This window comes from Canis lupus, chromosome 4 (assembly GCF_011100685.1).
Source record: "Canis lupus familiaris isolate Mischka breed German Shepherd chromosome 4, alternate assembly UU_Cfam_GSD_1.0, whole genome shotgun sequence".
Classification (NCBI taxonomy): domain Eukaryota; kingdom Metazoa; phylum Chordata; class Mammalia; order Carnivora; family Canidae; genus Canis; species Canis lupus.
In genome coordinates, this window is record NC_049225.1 from 59,603,211 (window position 1) to 59,620,288 (window position 17,078).

Consider the following 17,078-nt stretch of genomic DNA (forward strand, 5'->3'; position numbering starts at 1 on the left):
CTTTTTTCTTTTCTTTTCTTTTCTTTTTCTTTTTTTTTTTTGAGAGAAAGAGAGTGAGAGGGAGAGCACAAGCTGAGGAGGAGGAGAGAAAGAAGCAGACTCCCCTCTGAGCAGGAAGCCTGATGCAGGGCTCGATTCCAGGACCCTGAGATCATAACCTGAGTTGAAGGCAGACTCTTAACTGACTGAGCCACCCAGGTGCCCCTAAACCACAAAGTTCTTAAATTAAAAATTGTTAAAAAAACTTATTGATGTAAATTTTGAAACACACAAAAGACATAAAGATTAATAAAAGAAATATGGTAGGTAAGCCACAGATAGTAAGAAATAAAACCTTGCCAACACAGTTAAATCTCCACCAGCCCCCCTTTTCAGGTCCTCCGCAGAGGCCTCCACTGTCCTGAATTTGAACCACATGGTTTGGACATCAGCATAACAGAAGAGGAGAGTGTAAACACAGACTCCCTACTTCTGGTATGCATGATCCTGGGCCAGCACGGAGCCTCTCAAAGCCTCAGTGTATCTCCCTAATAAATGGAGAAAATAAAACAGGCCTCAAAGTGTGGCTGTAGGGACGCCTGGGTGGCTCAGCGGTTGAGCGTCTGCCTTTGGCTTGGGCTGTGATCCTGGGGTCCTGGGATTGAGTCTCGCATCGGGCTCCCTGCATGGAGCCTGCTTCTCTCCCTCTGCCTGTGTCTCTGCCTCTCTCTCTGTGTGTCTCATGAACAAATACAATCTTTAAAAACAACAACAACAAAGTGTTGTTGTAAAGATTAAATGAACAAAGTAGGGCAGCCCCGGTGACACAGCGGTTTGGCGCCGCCTGCAGCCTGGGGCGTGATCCTGGGGACCCGGGATCGAGTCCCACATCGGGCTCCCTGCATGGAGCCTGCTTCTCCCTCTGCCTGTGTCTCTGCCTCTTTCTCTCTGTGTCTATGAATAAATAAATAAAATCTTTTTTTTTTTTTTTTTTTTTTTTGAATAAATAAATAAAATCTTAAAAAAAAATGAACAAAGTATGTAAAATGATTAGCACCGTGTCTGGCACAAAGGAAGGCTTAGTAAGTGGCAGCAAATATTAGACGAGAACCTTAAAACCATGACTCAGGTTCATAAAATGCTCAAGTTAGAAGGGAGCATGGGGGACACTGGGCCCATCATTCCCGCCCCACCTTCTGCATCCACTCATCAGTGGGGAAGAAGGGGAGACAAAGGCATTTTCTGTTTCAAAGTGATTTTCCTTCTAAGGGGTGAATATTTGCCTGTTTCTCAAAATATCCAAAGTGCCTTATGAATCCAAAGGTCTGCCCAGAAACAAGTGATGCCGGTCCTGAGCAGCCAATGGAAGTATGCGGGCCTTTCTACCTGCCTGGGGAGCCCCCGCCTCCCCATCCTGTCCTGTTAGAGGCAGCTTTGCCCAAGGGGGGTATTTCCAGCTTTGGGGTTTTCACTTCCACTTTTACGAGGTGGGCGGAGTGGCCTTCTGTGGACAAATCAGATCCCTCCTCAGCTCCAACTTCAAGAGGTGAGCCAGGGGTTCAGGGTCCCAGATACACAGGTGGTGGCAGCAGCAGCAGCAGCAGCAGCAGCAGCAGCAGCAGCAGGAAGCGTGGGGAAGACCAGAGGCCAGAACTATGGAAGACCAGCGCGACCTCATCTCCAACCATGAGCAGCTGCCCATACTGGGCCAGCGCCCTGGTGCCCCAGAGAGGTATGTGGGAGCCGCAGGAGAGAGCACTGAAAATCCTGGGCCACACAGATGTGCCGCAGGAGGACTAGACGGGGAGCCACAGGAGGGACGGATTCCGGCCCTGACTCCGGGTGACCGTGAGCAAGTCTTTGGCCTGCTTTGGGCTTCTGTCCTCGCTCCTGTAAAATGAGGGGGCTTCTTTGAGGCCGGGGTTTTACATTTCTTTGTGTGATACACTTCTCTTCTCAAAATCACAAGAGAACCCTGGATTCTCTCCCTAGGGTCTCACACAATTTTGGGGACCTCACAGACCCCCTGATGCTGAACCACAAATCCTAGGTTAGAAACCTTGGACTAGGTTAGAAACCTTTGGAAAAGTGTTATGGATCCTAGATGGAGAGACAGAGTTCCTCAAAGAGGATGGTGGAAGCAGCTCATCACAGTGGCGTTTCTCCCTAACCACCATGGCTGAGCGTCTGAGTTTGTGCCAGGGAAGGTAGTTGCAGGTGTCTGTCGAGTAGATGGACACGTCCGCCATTACAGGAGGGATTGAGAGATGCCGGAAGGGGTCAGGAAAGGGAAGCGGGGCTCTGGCTAAGTTTTTAGAAGGGACTGAAGGTTGATGTGGGTCATGCCCGGTCCCTTGTGTCCCTCTCCCTTGCAGCAAGGGGCCAGCGCGGCCATCCAGAGGGCCCCGGGACCCCTCTCCCAGCCCCAGGATTGTCTTATCCAGGTGTTTCCCTGAAAAAAAAAAAAAAAAAAAAAAAGCAGGGTTAGAATGCAGCTACCCCATGGCCCCACTCTCCCCAGTCTTCAAAAAAGTAATTTGCACATTGAAGGGGTTGGCTGGCTCCATCAGTAGAGCATGCGACTCTTAATCTCAGGGTTGGGGGTTTGAGTCCCATGTTGGGTGTGGAGATGACCTGAAAATCTCAAATTTAAAAAAAGTCATTTGCAAATTAGAGGGACTTACAGCCGTGACGTCAACTGTTGCCAGGCAGAAAGGGGGTTTGGGAGAAACACTCAGAGATGTCATGAAGAACAGCATTCTGGGGAACAGGTGACCAGATATATAGACCATTAGAGTATATCTGTGAAAATCCCAAGGAATCCCAGGGCTAGGAGGGCTGACTCTCCTGTGAGGGCTAGCTTCTGGTCCAGGTTCTGCTACTGCCACATGTGACTTGAACAAATCACTGCTTCTCTCTGGGTCTCAGGAATAATAAAAACAATGATGACAGTAGTCCTGATAATAGTTCCCTTTCACGGACTACCTGTCACTGGTCCTCAGCCACACTTAGTAATTTCTATGGTTAGTTATGTGCTAAAAACCCAACCCTAATTTTCACAGTAACTCTATGAGTCGGATACTTGTATTATCCCCATTTTTACACAAGAGAAAATTGAGGCTTTGTTAGTTAGCATCTTACCTAAGTTATCACAGCGAACGTTGGAGTCAGAATTTGAACCCAGGACTGGCCTGATTTCAAAGCATGAGTTTACCCTACCATCTGGCCCCCTTTTGGAGGCAGGATTTTCGGAGAGGACAGGGAGAGCCACCTGGTGAGTTGCAGACCTAGTGTGATCTCAGGGTACAGAGAGGGTACCCCCTCCTCAAATCCTTGCCTGGTTTTCCTGAGTTCGGTTACTGCTTCTAAAACTGGCCCTGGCCCTGTGTGCTCAGTCCATGCCAGCCCTGAGCCTGTTTCTCAGACCCCTTTGTGAACGCTTCTGCCTCACGACACTTGCATCATGATTCCTGCTAGTTCTGGTTGGCTCCTGACTTCAGCCAATTATTATTATTATTTATTCAAGAAGGAGGCAATGGAAAGGAGGAAATGAAGAGACAGGTGGCAAGAGTTGGCAGCCATCCAGAACCAGAAGGAAGGCCCGCATTCAAGAGGCAAAAAGAGGAAGGATACCAGACGCTAAAGTTAACAAATAACTCCCCTGAGAGTAGTACTCAGTGCTGACTGTGTACCTAGGTATGGAGTGAAGAGCTTTACTCTCATGATCTTATTTTATATAACAACCCATTGGGTAGCTATTCCTACCTCAAGTTACTCACTCAGAGGGGTTAAGTGACTTGCCCCTGGTCCCTGAACTAAGGGGGTAACAGAGCCAGGATTCCACTCTAGGTCCCATCTCCAGTGTGACTCTCCAGATTCTTAGACCTCATGAGAAACTGAGGTTCAGAGAAGGAATAGTGGAAAGTATACCCAGATTGAGTGTAGGGTTGCAGAAGGGGTGAGCATGTAGGTAATGAGCTGGAGAGCTTGAACCCAAGCAAGACCCAGGCTTGGGTGGACTTTCACAGAGGCCAGGCCACCCCTGTTCCTGCGGAAGGCCAAGAAGTGGTACTTGGGTTCCCCTCCTGCCTGGTCTCCTCCTTTTCTTCACGTGGCGTTTTTGCTTTTCTTCTCACAGAACAACAATCCTTTGGGCTGGACCTTGGCCCAACACACGCAGGGGACTGGCAAGTAGAGAGTCAATGAGAATGAGCTATGTGTGTGATGTCATGAGTTACTAGGCAGATGGATCTCCTAGAGTTTCCTGAACTGTCCTTGTTGGTTCCTGGAGTAAGGGGGTGCAGTGTCATCCTGACGTGTCTAGCGGAGTTCTAGTAGCCCCAGCCCTAGGGTGAGGTGGCAGAGAAGAGGCCAGGAACTCTCAGGGTCCTGGGGCAGGATCCTTACATTCCCGGAGCTGGGACTCACGTGCCCCCAAAACTGTATCCTCGGCCAATTGCTCCAAGGACTGAGTGTCTGAGGCCTGGCCATCCCTCCCTGTGCAGCCAACTCGTTTAGGAAATATGAGACACTCTCCGGTCACACAGGCTCAGGCACTGTACCCCTGCTGAAACCCCCTGGGTGGACAGTACCATTTGAAATACTTCTGTGGTCACAGTCAGATCTTGCTTCAAAGAAGAAAACCACCAAATCCTAGAATTGCTGAGGTGAGAGGCCCCCACATGACAGGCCCAGAGAATGGCAGAGACTTGCTCAAAGACATGGAGAGTGCGGAGTGGAGGATGTGTCCCCAGAGGGTGTGGTACCTGACTCTGCTCCAGCTGACATCATCCACTGCCCCCTGCCTGCCCCTAAAATGTCAAGGCCACACTTCTCATTTTCAGGTGGGCCACCCACTCTGCTGTCCAGTCCCACTTAGTTCCCTTTTCTCTAATTTCCCTGTAGTCGTAGGGTAGGTAGGGGGCACCTCCTTCCCCTGAGGGCAGTGCTTGTCCTCAGGAGACCCCCTGGCAGACCCCGTGGTACACAGGTGGGACAGAGACGCAGAATGGACAAGGGCTCTCTGTCACTGGCTCTTCCCCACTCCTCCTAGGTCCGGGGGCAGCTGTGCTTAGGAGGCCTGCAGGAGCAGCAGTGGTTGGATTTATGGGGCTGGGGGAGTGTCTTCAGGCTGCATGGCCACTGCACTTGTTGTTTGTGCTTATGTGTGTGTTAGGGGGAGCGGACGGAAATGGGGGGGCATTGCCCCACTCTCGGTCAGTCCTTGGGGCAGCCGCCTCTGCACTCTCCTCTGACCTCTCTCTTTTTCCCCAACAGCAAATGCAGCCGAGGAGCTCTGTACACAGGCTTTTCTGTCCTGGTGGCTCTGCTCCTGGCTGGCCAGGCCACCACGGCCTACTTCCTGTACCAGCAGCAGGGCCGGCTGGACAAGCTGACAGTCACCTCCCAGAACCTGCAGCTGGAGAGCCTGCGCATGAAGCTTCCCAAGCGTGCGTGCCTCCCCTCCAACCTCCCCTCCCCCACTCATCATCCTTCACTTCTGAGACCCCATCCTGCCCCCAGCCGGACCCACTGTCTCCTCCCTCTCGCCTAGAATTCCACACCCTCATCTGGTCCCTGATCTGAGTACTCCCCCCGCTAGCACTGGGCCACACTCATACTGTACCTCCTGTTCCCACAGCTCCCAAGCCTTTGAGCAAGATGAGGGTGGCCACTCCCATGATGATGCAGGCGCTGCCCATTCAAAGCCTGCCCCAGGGGGTAAGGACAACCCCAGGGTGGTGGAACAGGGAAGTGTTATCTAGTCTGGGTGCAGGGCAGGTGCCGAGGGACAGGGGAGAACAGCTGCGCCAGGAAAGGCCCAGCTGAGGGGTGGGGGCACGGATGGCTGGAGGAGGACAGAGCCCGCCTTAGGAAGAGGAGGGCTCCCGGGCTGGAGAGAACATCCCATCCCTGGGAGGTTTACAAAATGCTTCTGCAGAGCATCTCACAGCCCCCTCCCTTCCCAAAGTCCTTGATGTCCTATAGAGTCATGTTTGTCATAAACAATCTGCTGGGCAGGCACAAAGCCCTGGGCAGTAAAGCTTATGCAGATTTGCCCAGTAAGGACCTTGCCGCAGTAAGGTAAAGTGACTTGCTGGAGCTCTCATCCTTGTCCTCACACTTGGAGGTGGCAGAGATGGGCCTGATCCTGTTGAGCACCTGGGACCCCAGCTGCTGGCTCTGCTCCAGGACCCCTCCTCTGAGGGTCAGTACTGGTAACCCCCTCTTCTTTCCTTCCACAGCCCACACAGAATGCCACCGAGTACGGCAACATGACACAGGACCACGTGATGCACCTGCTTCTGGTGAGTGGGATCTGGCTGGTGGTCCTGCCTGCCCAACCCGGGGTGCCCATGACAGTACGCTCCATGGTCTGCACCATTCTGGGCTCACCAGATTAGTGAAAGAATACCAGTGGGGCCCTTAAAATGTCATATGGAGTCTAGCCCTGCCATCTACTTTGTTGAGTGTTTGGAGAATCTGAGGCCCACAGCCCGAAAGTGACTTGCTCAAGATGCCCATCTTTCCTGCCCAAATTTCTGCTGCGCATCTATTCTACACCAGGCCCTGTGCCAGGCTGTGGGCTTACACTGGGAAGCAATCAGACTGTGCTTCCAACCCCATGGGAGTCCCAGGCTAACACAGACATGCGGAGAGCTTAGTGAGGAAAGAGGCCAGGACCCAACTGAGTGGGGGGAGGGGAGGGAGTGTTGAGGAGGGGAGACCTGAAAGGTGAGTGGGAGTCTGCAAGGAGTAGAAGACTGGGGCTTTATGGGTAGATCCGGGTCTGGAACCTGGGTCTCCAAACTCCCAGCCCTGGGATCACGTAGCAGAGCAGCTGGAGGGCCCTTGCTGCCTCCCCACTCTTTGGCTCCATTATGCAGAGGTCCAGGGGAACATGGGCTGCACATTTCACCTTGCCAGGGAGCTCTGTTTGGACCTTCCTTCCTGCCTTGCTACCCCACAGGAGGCGGACCCCCTGAAGGTGTACCCAAAGCTGAAGGGGAGCTTCCCAGAGAACCTGAAACACCTTAAGAACACCATGGAGACCCTGGATTGGAAGGTCAGCAGCTTTCCCTGCGCTGGCTCCCTCTCATTCCTGACACCTAGGATAGGGCTGGGGAAGGCGCCGTAGGAGGTGGTTCGGGAAGCCATCCTCGGGAAGCCAGAGGAGGTGCACCAGCACCAACAAAGCCACAGACATGAAGAGGGCCTGGGGTTGAGGAACTGCCTTGACCCAAGCCCATGAGTCTCTAGGAGGGAACCAGGCTGTAGCTGGACTCTGGGGTGTTGGGTCCCCTCTTGGATCCTCCAACTCTGTCCCCAGGGGCAAAGCCAGGCAGGGTTGGAGGGGGCTCTGGAGTCTGACCCCTTGCCTCTTTCCCATTAGGTCTTTGAGAACTGGATGTATCAGTGGCTCCTGTTTGAAATGAGCAAGAACTCCCTGGAGAAGAAGAGCACTGAGGTTCCACTAAAAGGTATGGGGAGCAGGAGCCCTGGGATGCCAGGGTTTCTGGAAGCTCCCTCAGGGCTCCCTTGGAGCTGTAGAGGTTAGGACCTAGAGCTTTCCCAGTTCCAAGCACCGGGACTCCTCGTGTCTCTCAACTCTTATTCCTGTCTCTCCTGCCTGTTCCTTCTGGGCTTGGCTGCTCCTCCTCAGTTCTCCCTTTTGAGGAAGACCTCCCTTGTTGAGGATGGCACTGCATAAGTGGGACTGGAGCAAAATGACCTGAGATATCCCAGGTGTCGTCACAACGACCTTCTCCACTCAGCACTGCGTGGGTTCTAGTGAGGGGGCTGAGCGGGCCTCATGACCCCACCACCCTCAGAGGGACCTCTCCAAGCTCACACAGCCAGCAAGTGCCAGACAAGAGGACGTGGGGTTTTTCCATCTTGTGGACAATGTATGTTAAGATTTTCAGCCCTAAAGTCTCAAGAGTGCCATGTCTTCATCCTGGCACTAATATGCCATGCAACTTTAGGCAGGTGTCTTCCCTCTGGGCTTCAGTTTTGGAAGTGGAAGATCAATGGCCCACCCTAGCACAGGCCTCCAATTTTCTAATCATAGATTCATAGAAGGCACCTTTGAGGCCATCTTGACCAACTCCCAGCTGATGTATGAATCCTCTACAACATCCTCAAAGCCCCATTTGTACTTGGATAACTCTAGTAACAAAAGCTCAGACTTACCAAGATGCCTATTGTTTTTCCCTGAAAATAAGAGTCACAGGTGTAAATCCAAACTTCAATAGGCATTGAGGGCCACAAATCAGCGAGTTCTGGGATAAGTTAGCCACATGGCCAATCACTTCCTCTCTGATCTCAGACCTTGTTGGTCCCTGCCTTAGTTTCCCCATCTATGCAATGGGTAGAGTGAGTCCAGCCACTTGGGCAGAAGGCCGTAGGCCCACAGCAGTGGTATGTGGCTCTCTGGTTCTGCTGAGATTCTGGCCCGGGGCCCACTCACTCACTGTGTCTTCACCATGCCTGTCGCTTCAGCACTGACCAAGTGCCAGGAGGAGGTCAGCCGCATCCCCGATGTCCACCCTGGCATGTTCAGGCCCCAGTGCGACGAGAACGGCAACTATAAGCCGCTCCAGTGCTATGGGAGCACCGGCTACTGCTGGTGCGTCTTCCCCAACGGCACCGAGGTCCCCCACACCAGGAGCCACGGGCACCATAACTGCAGTGGTAAGCAGTGCCTACCTGGCCAGGGAGTGTCAGAGGAGCAGAAGGACCAAGAAGGCACACGTGGGGCCGGACACTCGAGCTCCGGTCGGGGGGGCAGCCACTCAGCTGCCGCTTTGTCCATCCACTTCATCACCTGCCTGTGCGCTCATCTGCTCATCCATCCTTCCTCTCCTTACATCCACTCATCTACCTCTCATCTGTCCTTCCGTCCCGTCCTTCATCGCGGACGCTCACGCAGCCGTGCACCACCCACGGTGCACCCAGGAGCCCGCAGGCCCACCCATCTCACGTCATCACTCCCTCCGTTGGCCTTCCCGACCACACCTGGTTGCTGCCATCCAACAAGAGTCCTGCCCTTTGGCGCCTGCTCCACCAGCATGAGGCTGGTGGCCAGGCTGGGAAGGATGACCCAGGCCCCTTGTCAATGGGTGTGGGAAGCTGGACTGCCAAGTGACAAATGCACTTGCTGCTCCCTTGCAGAGCCACTGGACATGGAAGACCTGTCATCTGGGCTGGGCATGGCCAAGTAGGACCTGGGCCAAGGTAAGGGCCCCTGCAGGGGTCATCTGGTCCCCAGCAGCTTAGCCCCCCAGGGACCGAATCCCTCATGGATGGAGGGCTGGCATGGCCTGACCCCGGGCTGTTCTCCAACCTCCCCCAGACATCCATTTCACACCTGAGGACCACTACTAGGGATGGGAGGGGTGGAGAGTCCTCAACTGCTTTGAGGTCCCAGGATACCGGGAAGGGGCAGGGACAACAGGTGACCCCAACCCTAACCTGCTGCTTCTCTTCTCCTTAGCTATCATTTGAGAACAGCAGATGCGGATGCCAGCACGTAGCCCACGCTGCGTGGCCACTGCTTCCTTGCTCCCTTCTATCCTCCGACCCGACCCTAGCCCCTCTTCTCCTTCCCTTACACACTGCTCCCCCAACTCACTGTCTCCCACCCCGCAGCTCCTTCCACAACACCCTGGCACCTGGCTCTCCATCATCCTGGGACACAGGTCATGTCAGAACAGCACAGATTTAACGATGCAGGAACGTTCTGTTGCCCAAGCCCCCATCTGTCAGGAGTGTGTGGCCCAAGGAGGTGGCCCAAGAGCTAGGCGGACTCCCATTTCATCCTCCAACCTGGAGCCCCAAGACCCAGGCCCATGGACGAGATGGAAGGTGCAGGGAGAGGGGACAGTGTTCCCCGACACCCAACATGTTAGCTGTTCCTGCCCCTTTCTAGCCTCTTCAGCTGGGGAGCCACCCCTTCCCTCTCTCCAGCAACACTCACCCAGGAAGAACCAGCCCCTCCACAGCGATGCCTCACTTTCTGCCAACCCCCAGTTCCCTCTCCGCAGCCAAGCTTGTCATTGGCCCTCAGGGCTGAGAATAAAAGTAGTGAGTAGAACACTTCTGGCTCCGACTGTTACTGGGATCTGGCTCATTTATCCCAAGAAGATAACCGAGACCTTGAAACCAGTGGTCTGGGTGGGAGGTCAGAGTGCAGGGAGCCCAACCCAAGATGCCCATGGGGCAGGCAGGGCAGCCTGGGTGGCTCAGGGGTTTAGCGCCACCTTCAGCCCAGGGTGTGACCCTAGAGACCTGGGATCGAGTCCCACGTCGGGCTCTCTGCATGGAGCCTGCTTCTCCCTCTGCCTGTGTCTCTGCCTCTCTGTGTATTCTCATGAATAAATAAATAAAATCTTTAAAAAAAAAAAAAAAAAAAGAAACCCACCCCCCTTTTCCATTTCTTGCCTCTGGATATCCGCCTGGCCTTCTCTAACAAACCGACCATGACGATACATGAGGTCCTCCAGAGCTGAGATGCCATTTCCTCCAGGTAGCCTTCCCCACACAGATTCGGCACCTGGGGCACTTTGCAGAGTCTCGCTCTCTGGCAACCTGTCTGTTCCACTCACCACAGCGTCCCAGAGCCCCGATGTGTAGTTGAGAACAAACCCGGAGCGACGGTTTGTTCACCTCCAAGGGCCAGCCAGACTCTCCCTTCCAAGAATAAGTGTAACACACTTGTCCCGGATGCGCTGGGAACTCACCTTTCCTTCAAGCCTTTTATTTTCCGAGTTGTTACAAAAAACCACAAACAAAATGTGAAAAACAGAGAGGACAAAGCCTCAGCATCAGCCAGAGACCAGAGACCAGGGACATGGGAGGAGCTGCAGGCCGGGCCTTGCTGGGTCTGCAGGTCAAAGGATGGAAGGTCCCGAGGCCTCTGGGAGTGTCAGTTTGAAGGGGGAGGGGCAGGTCTCTTAAAAAAATATATATATACTGTACACATCTCTATGAAGCATTCTGTGTCAGGACAGAAGTCAGACGCGGAGTCAGTGAGTGCCAGTCATTGGAGCTGGAAGCTTCTCCTCCTCCTCGGACCAGCCTCTGCAGGGCTCACTAGCTCGGCCAGCGTGGACACTGTGGCTGGCTGGCCTCTTCTGGGGAGGGGGGAAGCTAAAGATTCAGTTCCAGCCCACGGTGGGCACAGGGCAGAGGCATGGGGCTGGTCACCACTTGGCTAAGAAATCCCTGGGTGAAGGAAACACATCCAGATGTAAGATTTCCTGACCCTTTTCTCCCAAGAGAAGAAAATCAAATCAAAATCTGGTGTCTCTGGTGCAGGGAGGACCATCAACAGCGGCGGGCACGTTAGTCTGGACCATGTCCCAGGAACCGGGCCGAGCGCTTCATGCTCCGGCCAGGCGGGCTCTGGGTCTCCCCCATTCCCAGGAGGCTGCGGGGGTCCAGTCAGCCCCTTCATCCACACCCAGAAAGCCCAGCTCCATCAGAATGGCTTACCCCAAGGAAACCACCTTCCTCCCCATGAGGAATGCCCTCCAGTTAGAGAGTCACAAGGAAGACAAAGTGGACGATGGTGGGGAGCCACTGAGCAGTGCTTGACCTCGAGACTCTCCTCCTCTACAAAGAGGAACCAGCCGAGTGCCCACACCCAGCGAGCACTGTGTAGGTCACTGCCATCGCCATTCTGGAGCCTTCGGACTCTGCAGCTCTGATTTCTGGCATCAGCTCACCAGCCCCACTGACCTTCAGGGATGGAACTACTTTTCTGAGCCCCTGCGCCTTCCCTGCCTGGCCCCGGGGACCCTGCCGGATGCTAGTTACCCTCCCACCTTCACTACGGATCTCCAGGCCAGGAAGCATACCTGTCGCCTTGTGCCCCTCAGACAGTTTGCTCTGCTGTCTTCTTCTGTGAGGAGAGAAGTACGAGAGGCTCTTGAACCTGAAGCATCTCCGCCTCCCCGCCATGCTGCCCACCCCTTCCTCCCAGGAGCAGTTGCAATGGTTTTCTCCTGAGGACGCATGGCTCCCCCCCAACAGATAGTGGGTATACAGGGACCTCCAAGGGCAGGGATGGGGCCCCACTTGTCCAGGAAGGAGCCCAGGACTCTGAAGCCAACAGATGCCCAGCTCTGAACACAGCTGAAGACCTGCTGGCACAGTGAGAACTGCACCCATGTAAGGTGTGGAGGCTCCCCTATTCTGGCGATCAGCCTTTAGAACCCATAAAGCAGAGGGGAGTGGGGGTGCCTGGGTGGCTCAATAGGTATAAGCCTCTGCCTTGGGCTCAGGTCATGATCCTGGGGTCCTGGATTCGAGCCCCACGTTGGGTTCCCCACTCAGCAGGGAGTCTACTTCTAGCTCTTCCTCTGCCCTACCCCTGGCTTGTGCTCTCTCTCTTGCATGCTCTCTCTCCCTCTCAAGGAAATAAAATCTTAAAAAAAAAAGAAAAAAGAAAAAAGAAAAAAAGAAAAAAAAAGCCGAGGATTACGTTTCTGCAGAGAGGATACCCGGCCAGCTGGGATACATACAACCCAGGGACTGTTTCCTCTCACCTCTGCTGACCCGGCTGGCCTCCCTGCCCCTGCCCCTCCTGTCTTCACCCAGCCCAAGAACATCCTTCTACCTCACAGACAGACGGGGTCACTTGCATGGCTTCTACACACACAGACCATGTCCCTCCTCAGAGTGGCACCTGCCTTCCACCCAGCTTCTCCACTGTGTCACGATTCACGGGCCCCCCAACCCCTGGCACCTGAGAATGGAAAGGGGCAGGGACTGGGTCTGGCCCGCCCCATGGGTACCCTGACACGCACAGGATGGAGCTGATCACATCCACCCTGGGGACCGGGTGTGGGTCTTTCTTCTGGCTGAAGACCCCTCAGGAACTCACGCTACCTTTTTCTTCTTTTTCTTCTGGAATAGTGAGTCAGGGTCTTTGGTTGAGGCCTTTTTTGCCTTCTTCTTCTTTTCCTTTTTTTCCTTGTCTTTTTTTTCTAAGAAAAAAAAATAACCCCCCTAAGTAAACAGATGCTTGTGGGTGTGTGTGGTCAATGTAATGTCAAGGGACACAAGGCTGGTCTCAAGGGATCCTCAAACCACTCCTCCCAATGCCAGGTCCCCTGCTCTCCCCCTCCCCCCCACACTCTGGGGACCCATCAAAATACAAGCCCACAGACCTCCGTGACTACCTGCCCTGGCCTGAGAGCCCCAAGGGGAACCTGCCATCTAGGTGCCTGGGTCACAGAAGCAGGAAGCTGAAGTGCACGTGCTGACTGGCCACCCACTGTGAGTGAGGACCTGGGAGCAGGCCACGCCCCGCACCCTGTGGCAGCCTGCATCTCCCTGGCAGCTCAGCCCACCTGCTGGGGACTCTGGGATCCAGCTCTGGCTCTGCCACTATCATCCCACCCCAGCAGTTCTCAGCCTGTCCCTTCCGTGCCTGCTGAACCTGCCCCTCCCCGCCCCCCCATCACATGCTGACCTCAGCAAGGGCCTGGAAGTCTGCTCCAGCCTGCAGCCCGCCACTTACTCTTATCTGATTTCTTTTTCTCCTTCTTGATCTTTGGGTTGCCTTGGTCTCCACCTTCAACCTTCAGTGTCCCCGGCTCCCCTTCCGGCTTCTCCTTGGCCTCTAGAGAGCCAGGAGACTCTTTCTCCTTCTTCTCCTTGATGTCACTGCTTGCTCCATCTCTCTTGGCTTTCCCCTTGGGAGTCCTGAGGGCCTTTTCTGGTGAGCCAGCAGCACCCTCCCCACCTCCCCCGGCCACGAGCTGCTTCTTTTTCTTGCTCTTGGGGACTCTGGCTGCTGTCTGGTCCCCCGACAGCTTCCGCTTGCGGCCCACCCGGCCCTTCCTGTTGCTCTCCTTGGCGGCATCGGCGGCCTTCTTCCGTTCCTGCTCCAGCAGCTCTGTCAAGACCTTCACCACCGAGGCCTGGACCTGGGCCTCATTCAGGGGCCAGGGCTCACTCAGGAGGCGTCGGCTGATGTCGCTCTGCAGGGCCAGCGTGGAGGCTTGGGGGCTCCCGGCCTCCTTCTTGGGCTTCCGGGGCTTCTGAGGCGTGGCATCAGCCTCTCTCCTGCCTGTGGAGAGAGGACGTGGGGTCACGGACCAGGGAGTCGGGAAACAGGCTCACTGACTAAGAACCAAGGGGGTCTAGGGACCCAGTCAACCTCCTCTGACCATGGTACAGACGGGGAAAGGGCGGGCCAGTGGTCACTCTGCCCTATCCGGGTCTCCTGGCCCACACCTTTCCAGCAGTTTCTAACTGAGCTTTTTTCTTTAACTTCACTCTTTTGTCTCCTTGCACTAAAAATTTAAGTCAGGTTGGACATGGAAAAGGACTCTAGAATGTTAAAGAAGGGGCATAAAATCTATCAACAAAATGAAAGGTCGGACAGGAGATGGTATTGTCCAGCCAGAAGTCCAGAGCTGGGAAGCAAGAGACTTCTAGGTTTGCCGACCACCACTTGCTGTGGGACCGCGCTCCTCCCACAGCCTCAGTCTCCTTGTTTGTAAAATAAGGACTTAGATGAACGGTGAGGCCTCTAAGTCAGAGACTCATGACAGAAGCTGGTCAGGGGACAAGGCAGCCAAGGGGCGACGGGCATGGCACAGACACACGTGGTGGCTGACTCAGCAGGATTGCTGCCTGCCAGAGTGACTTCTGGTGCAGCCTTTGTTTAGAATTTTCCACGCCTCTGCTCTCCTTTGATAATTGTGTGCTGACTACACGTGTGAAAAAAACCTTCCACAGCCCCCTCGAAAATGTCTCCCTGTCGCACCCGCCTCTCACAAAGAATGCTGGGGAGGAAAACGAGCTCTGCTGACCCAGCACCGGGAGCTGCAGCTAAAGTCAACGACGGAGGTGGTGGGTTGACATCGGCAGTGCCCCAATGCCGCCCCTAACTTCCCAGGTGACTCAGTAGGTCTCCACAGACACAAGAGTGCCTCCATGCTGGGCTCTGAAGGACGCCCAGCTGCTGCCCTGCTCCATGTCCCGGGCTCGGGGACTGTGCCTGCAGAGGGTGGGGCCCAGGTGGGATCTCCAGCAGCTCTGGCTCCAGGACTGTGGGGAGCTCGGGGAGGCACACATGGCAGGCTGAGTAGAGGGGGTCCCAGGACAGACGGAGGCCCAGTTCAGTCCTTTGGTGCTTCTTGGCCAAGGGCTGGGGGTGCTGATTGGAGAGGGAAGCTGAGGAGGGCACAGCCTGTGTGCTACAACCTCCTTCCCTGCAGCCCACTTCTGTTTCCTGTTGACAAACACCCTCGAACACCAAAGCTGGGGACTGCCCAGAGCTGTCCCAGGCATGCTGGTCGGAGATTCCTGTCCCTCAGCACTGGCAAAGTCAGGGCCGGCGGATGCCCCAGGCTGGGTGACCTCAGTACTCTGGTCTGCTCCCCAGACACCAGGTGACTGCTTTCTGTGTGTGCCACGCCTGGACACGGACTGGATGGATCTCCCCTGAACTGTGTGGTTAGGGCACAGAGGCCTAGAGTGGCCAGGGTCCTGAGGCTTTATGACAAGCCAGGCCATCACCTGGGGGTCTTTGCCATGTGCTAGAGACTTCTCCACAAATGGCTCCTGCCTTTTGTCCGAGTTCCTACAGCCCATACCAGCAGTCTGTCTGTTAGGAAGGAAAGTCAGCGGGGACATCTAGAGAGAGCCAAGGCCGCTTTAAGGCAGGGATCAGCCTATCAGGTGCACCAGTGTCCCACAGAACTGGATAACCCGACCTCCAGGCCATCCCAGGTTGTAAGAGCCAGACACCTGTGCAAGGGGCCCCGGGCAGTGCTTGGAGAGGCTCTTGCGACAGACAAGACCATACTGGTGGGAGGGAAAGAAGGGGCACAGTGCCTTGTCCCTCGTGTCCCACTGTGTCTTTCCTATGGCCCTTAACTCACTTGTTTTAGGGGATACAGTGCCTGCTACGTGTTGGGGCTCCACTTCCTGCTTGCCATCTGGGGCATCTTTGCTGATGGAAGTAGAGGAAGCCGACGGGTTGAGGTCTGGCCTAGGAGTGGCCTTTGAAGCCTGGGAGTTGGCCAGAGTTGGCCCAGGGGTCACATAACCTGAGAGGAGAGACTGAAGAAAGCCAGTGTGAACGAGGTTGGAATCCTGCCCAGCCCCCCTTCCCCTCCAGTGCAGGGCCTGCCGTGAGGAAGCCATCCCCAGAGCCCCAGAGATCGGGCCAGGCGGCGAGCACCTGAGCCCTCTGTAGGTACCTCCTGCACCATTTTAATTAATACAGATTTTCGTTGGGCACAGTTAAGAAGACAATTTCTCACTACTAACGCGAACGGAAAATCACCAGCGCTTGCCTTGTACAGAGGATAACCTTAAAGAAATCCCATCTGTTACAAAATATCCTTTTTTCTGGGACTCCTCTAAAGTCAAGGCAAGTCTTTGCTACAGACTCCAGGAGTCCACTGCTGGTGGCTTTATGCTAACACGCGGCCCTGGGGGTGGCCTTGAACCCCCACCCCAAGGCCCCGAGGTAGGTGCCAGTCCCCTCCCTCGCAGTTACCTGAGAGGGTGCCACGACCTCATCCTCGCTAGACTCTGCTGTGGTCTCCTCCACCAAGGTCTCCGTCGCAGAGGGGGCTGGACCTACTGGGGGAGCACAGGTCAGCTGTTGGGAGGCCCCGGGATGATGGCCTGAGCCTTCTGCTTATCCCTCACCCTCCTGCCCAAGGCTGTACCTGCTCTCATGACTCCCTCCAAGGTCAATGGCTGTTTGCAGCCCTCTAAGCAAGACACGTGAATGCTAAAACCTTTCCTCCTAATTCCTGAGGCCCTACTTAGGTGGCCCTGCTTTTCTGTGGGGTGGGGGGATGACCCTGGGAATGGGAGCCTGATATCAAAAAGTCAGCAGTGGCCACACTGCAGAGCTGGAAGGTATTTGGTATCATGTAGACCAACCTCCTCATGGAGGGGGAGGGAAACTGAGGCCCAGCACGGGATGATGAGGCAGACAAGGAAGATACACAGTGGAGATGCTGCAGAACAAGGAGATACACAGTGGAGGCCCAAGCTTAGGGCTCCGCCCGGCCGCCACTCCCCTGCTCCGGGCCCACCCAGCCTTCTCCTGCTGGGACCCT

General features: G+C 55.0%; 2 protein-coding genes across 5 annotated transcripts in view; one reads left to right on the forward strand and one right to left on the reverse strand.

Moving 5' to 3' along the window:
- The first annotated feature begins 1,396 nt into the window (after positions 1-1,396).
- CD74 (CD74 molecule) lies at positions 1,397-10,077 on the forward strand. 4 transcript variants are annotated; one of them, XM_038535040.1, is made up of 9 exons: positions 1,397-1,711; positions 5,257-5,429; positions 5,621-5,700; positions 6,225-6,287; positions 6,950-7,045; positions 7,373-7,460; positions 8,482-8,673; positions 9,154-9,216; positions 9,631-10,077. In XM_038535040.1, the coding sequence occupies exons 1-8, from the start codon at positions 1,635-1,637 to the stop codon at positions 9,201-9,203; spliced, it is 819 nt and encodes a 272-aa protein (XP_038390968.1). In that variant the 5' UTR covers positions 1,397-1,634; the 3' UTR covers positions 9,204-9,216; positions 9,631-10,077. The 4 variants fall into 4 exon arrangements, with proteins under 4 accessions (XP_038390968.1, XP_038390967.1, XP_038390970.1 ...); XM_038535039.1 differs by having other exon boundaries at positions 1,398-1,711; positions 9,476-10,077; XM_038535042.1 differs by lacking the exon at positions 8,482-8,673 and having other exon boundaries at positions 1,403-1,711.
- A 647-nt stretch (positions 10,078-10,724) lies between these two features.
- Positions 10,725-17,078, reverse strand: part of TCOF1 (treacle ribosome biogenesis factor 1) — a 39,499-nt gene continuing 33,145 nt past the window's right edge. The window contains 6 exon segments of the mRNA NM_001003057.1: positions 10,725-11,205; positions 11,841-11,884; positions 12,874-12,971; positions 13,508-14,059; positions 15,882-16,062; positions 16,505-16,590. Of these exon segments, the coding sequence (NP_001003057.1) occupies positions 11,858-11,884; positions 12,874-12,971; positions 13,508-14,059; positions 15,882-16,062; positions 16,505-16,590 (944 nt within the window). The 3' untranslated portion in view covers positions 10,725-11,205; positions 11,841-11,857.

Coding starts and splice junctions, on each gene's coding strand:
- CD74 (XM_038535040.1), top strand. CDS start 1,635: ATGGAAGACCAGCGCGACCTCATCTCCAACCATGAGCAGCTGCCCATA. Junction 1,712..5,256: donor CGCCCTGGTGCCCCAGAGAG/GTATGTGGGAGC, acceptor TTTCCCCAACAG/CAAATGCAGCCGAGGAGCTC. Junction 5,430..5,620: donor GCGCATGAAGCTTCCCAAGC/GTGCGTGCCTCC, acceptor CTGTTCCCACAG/CTCCCAAGCCTTTGAGCAAG.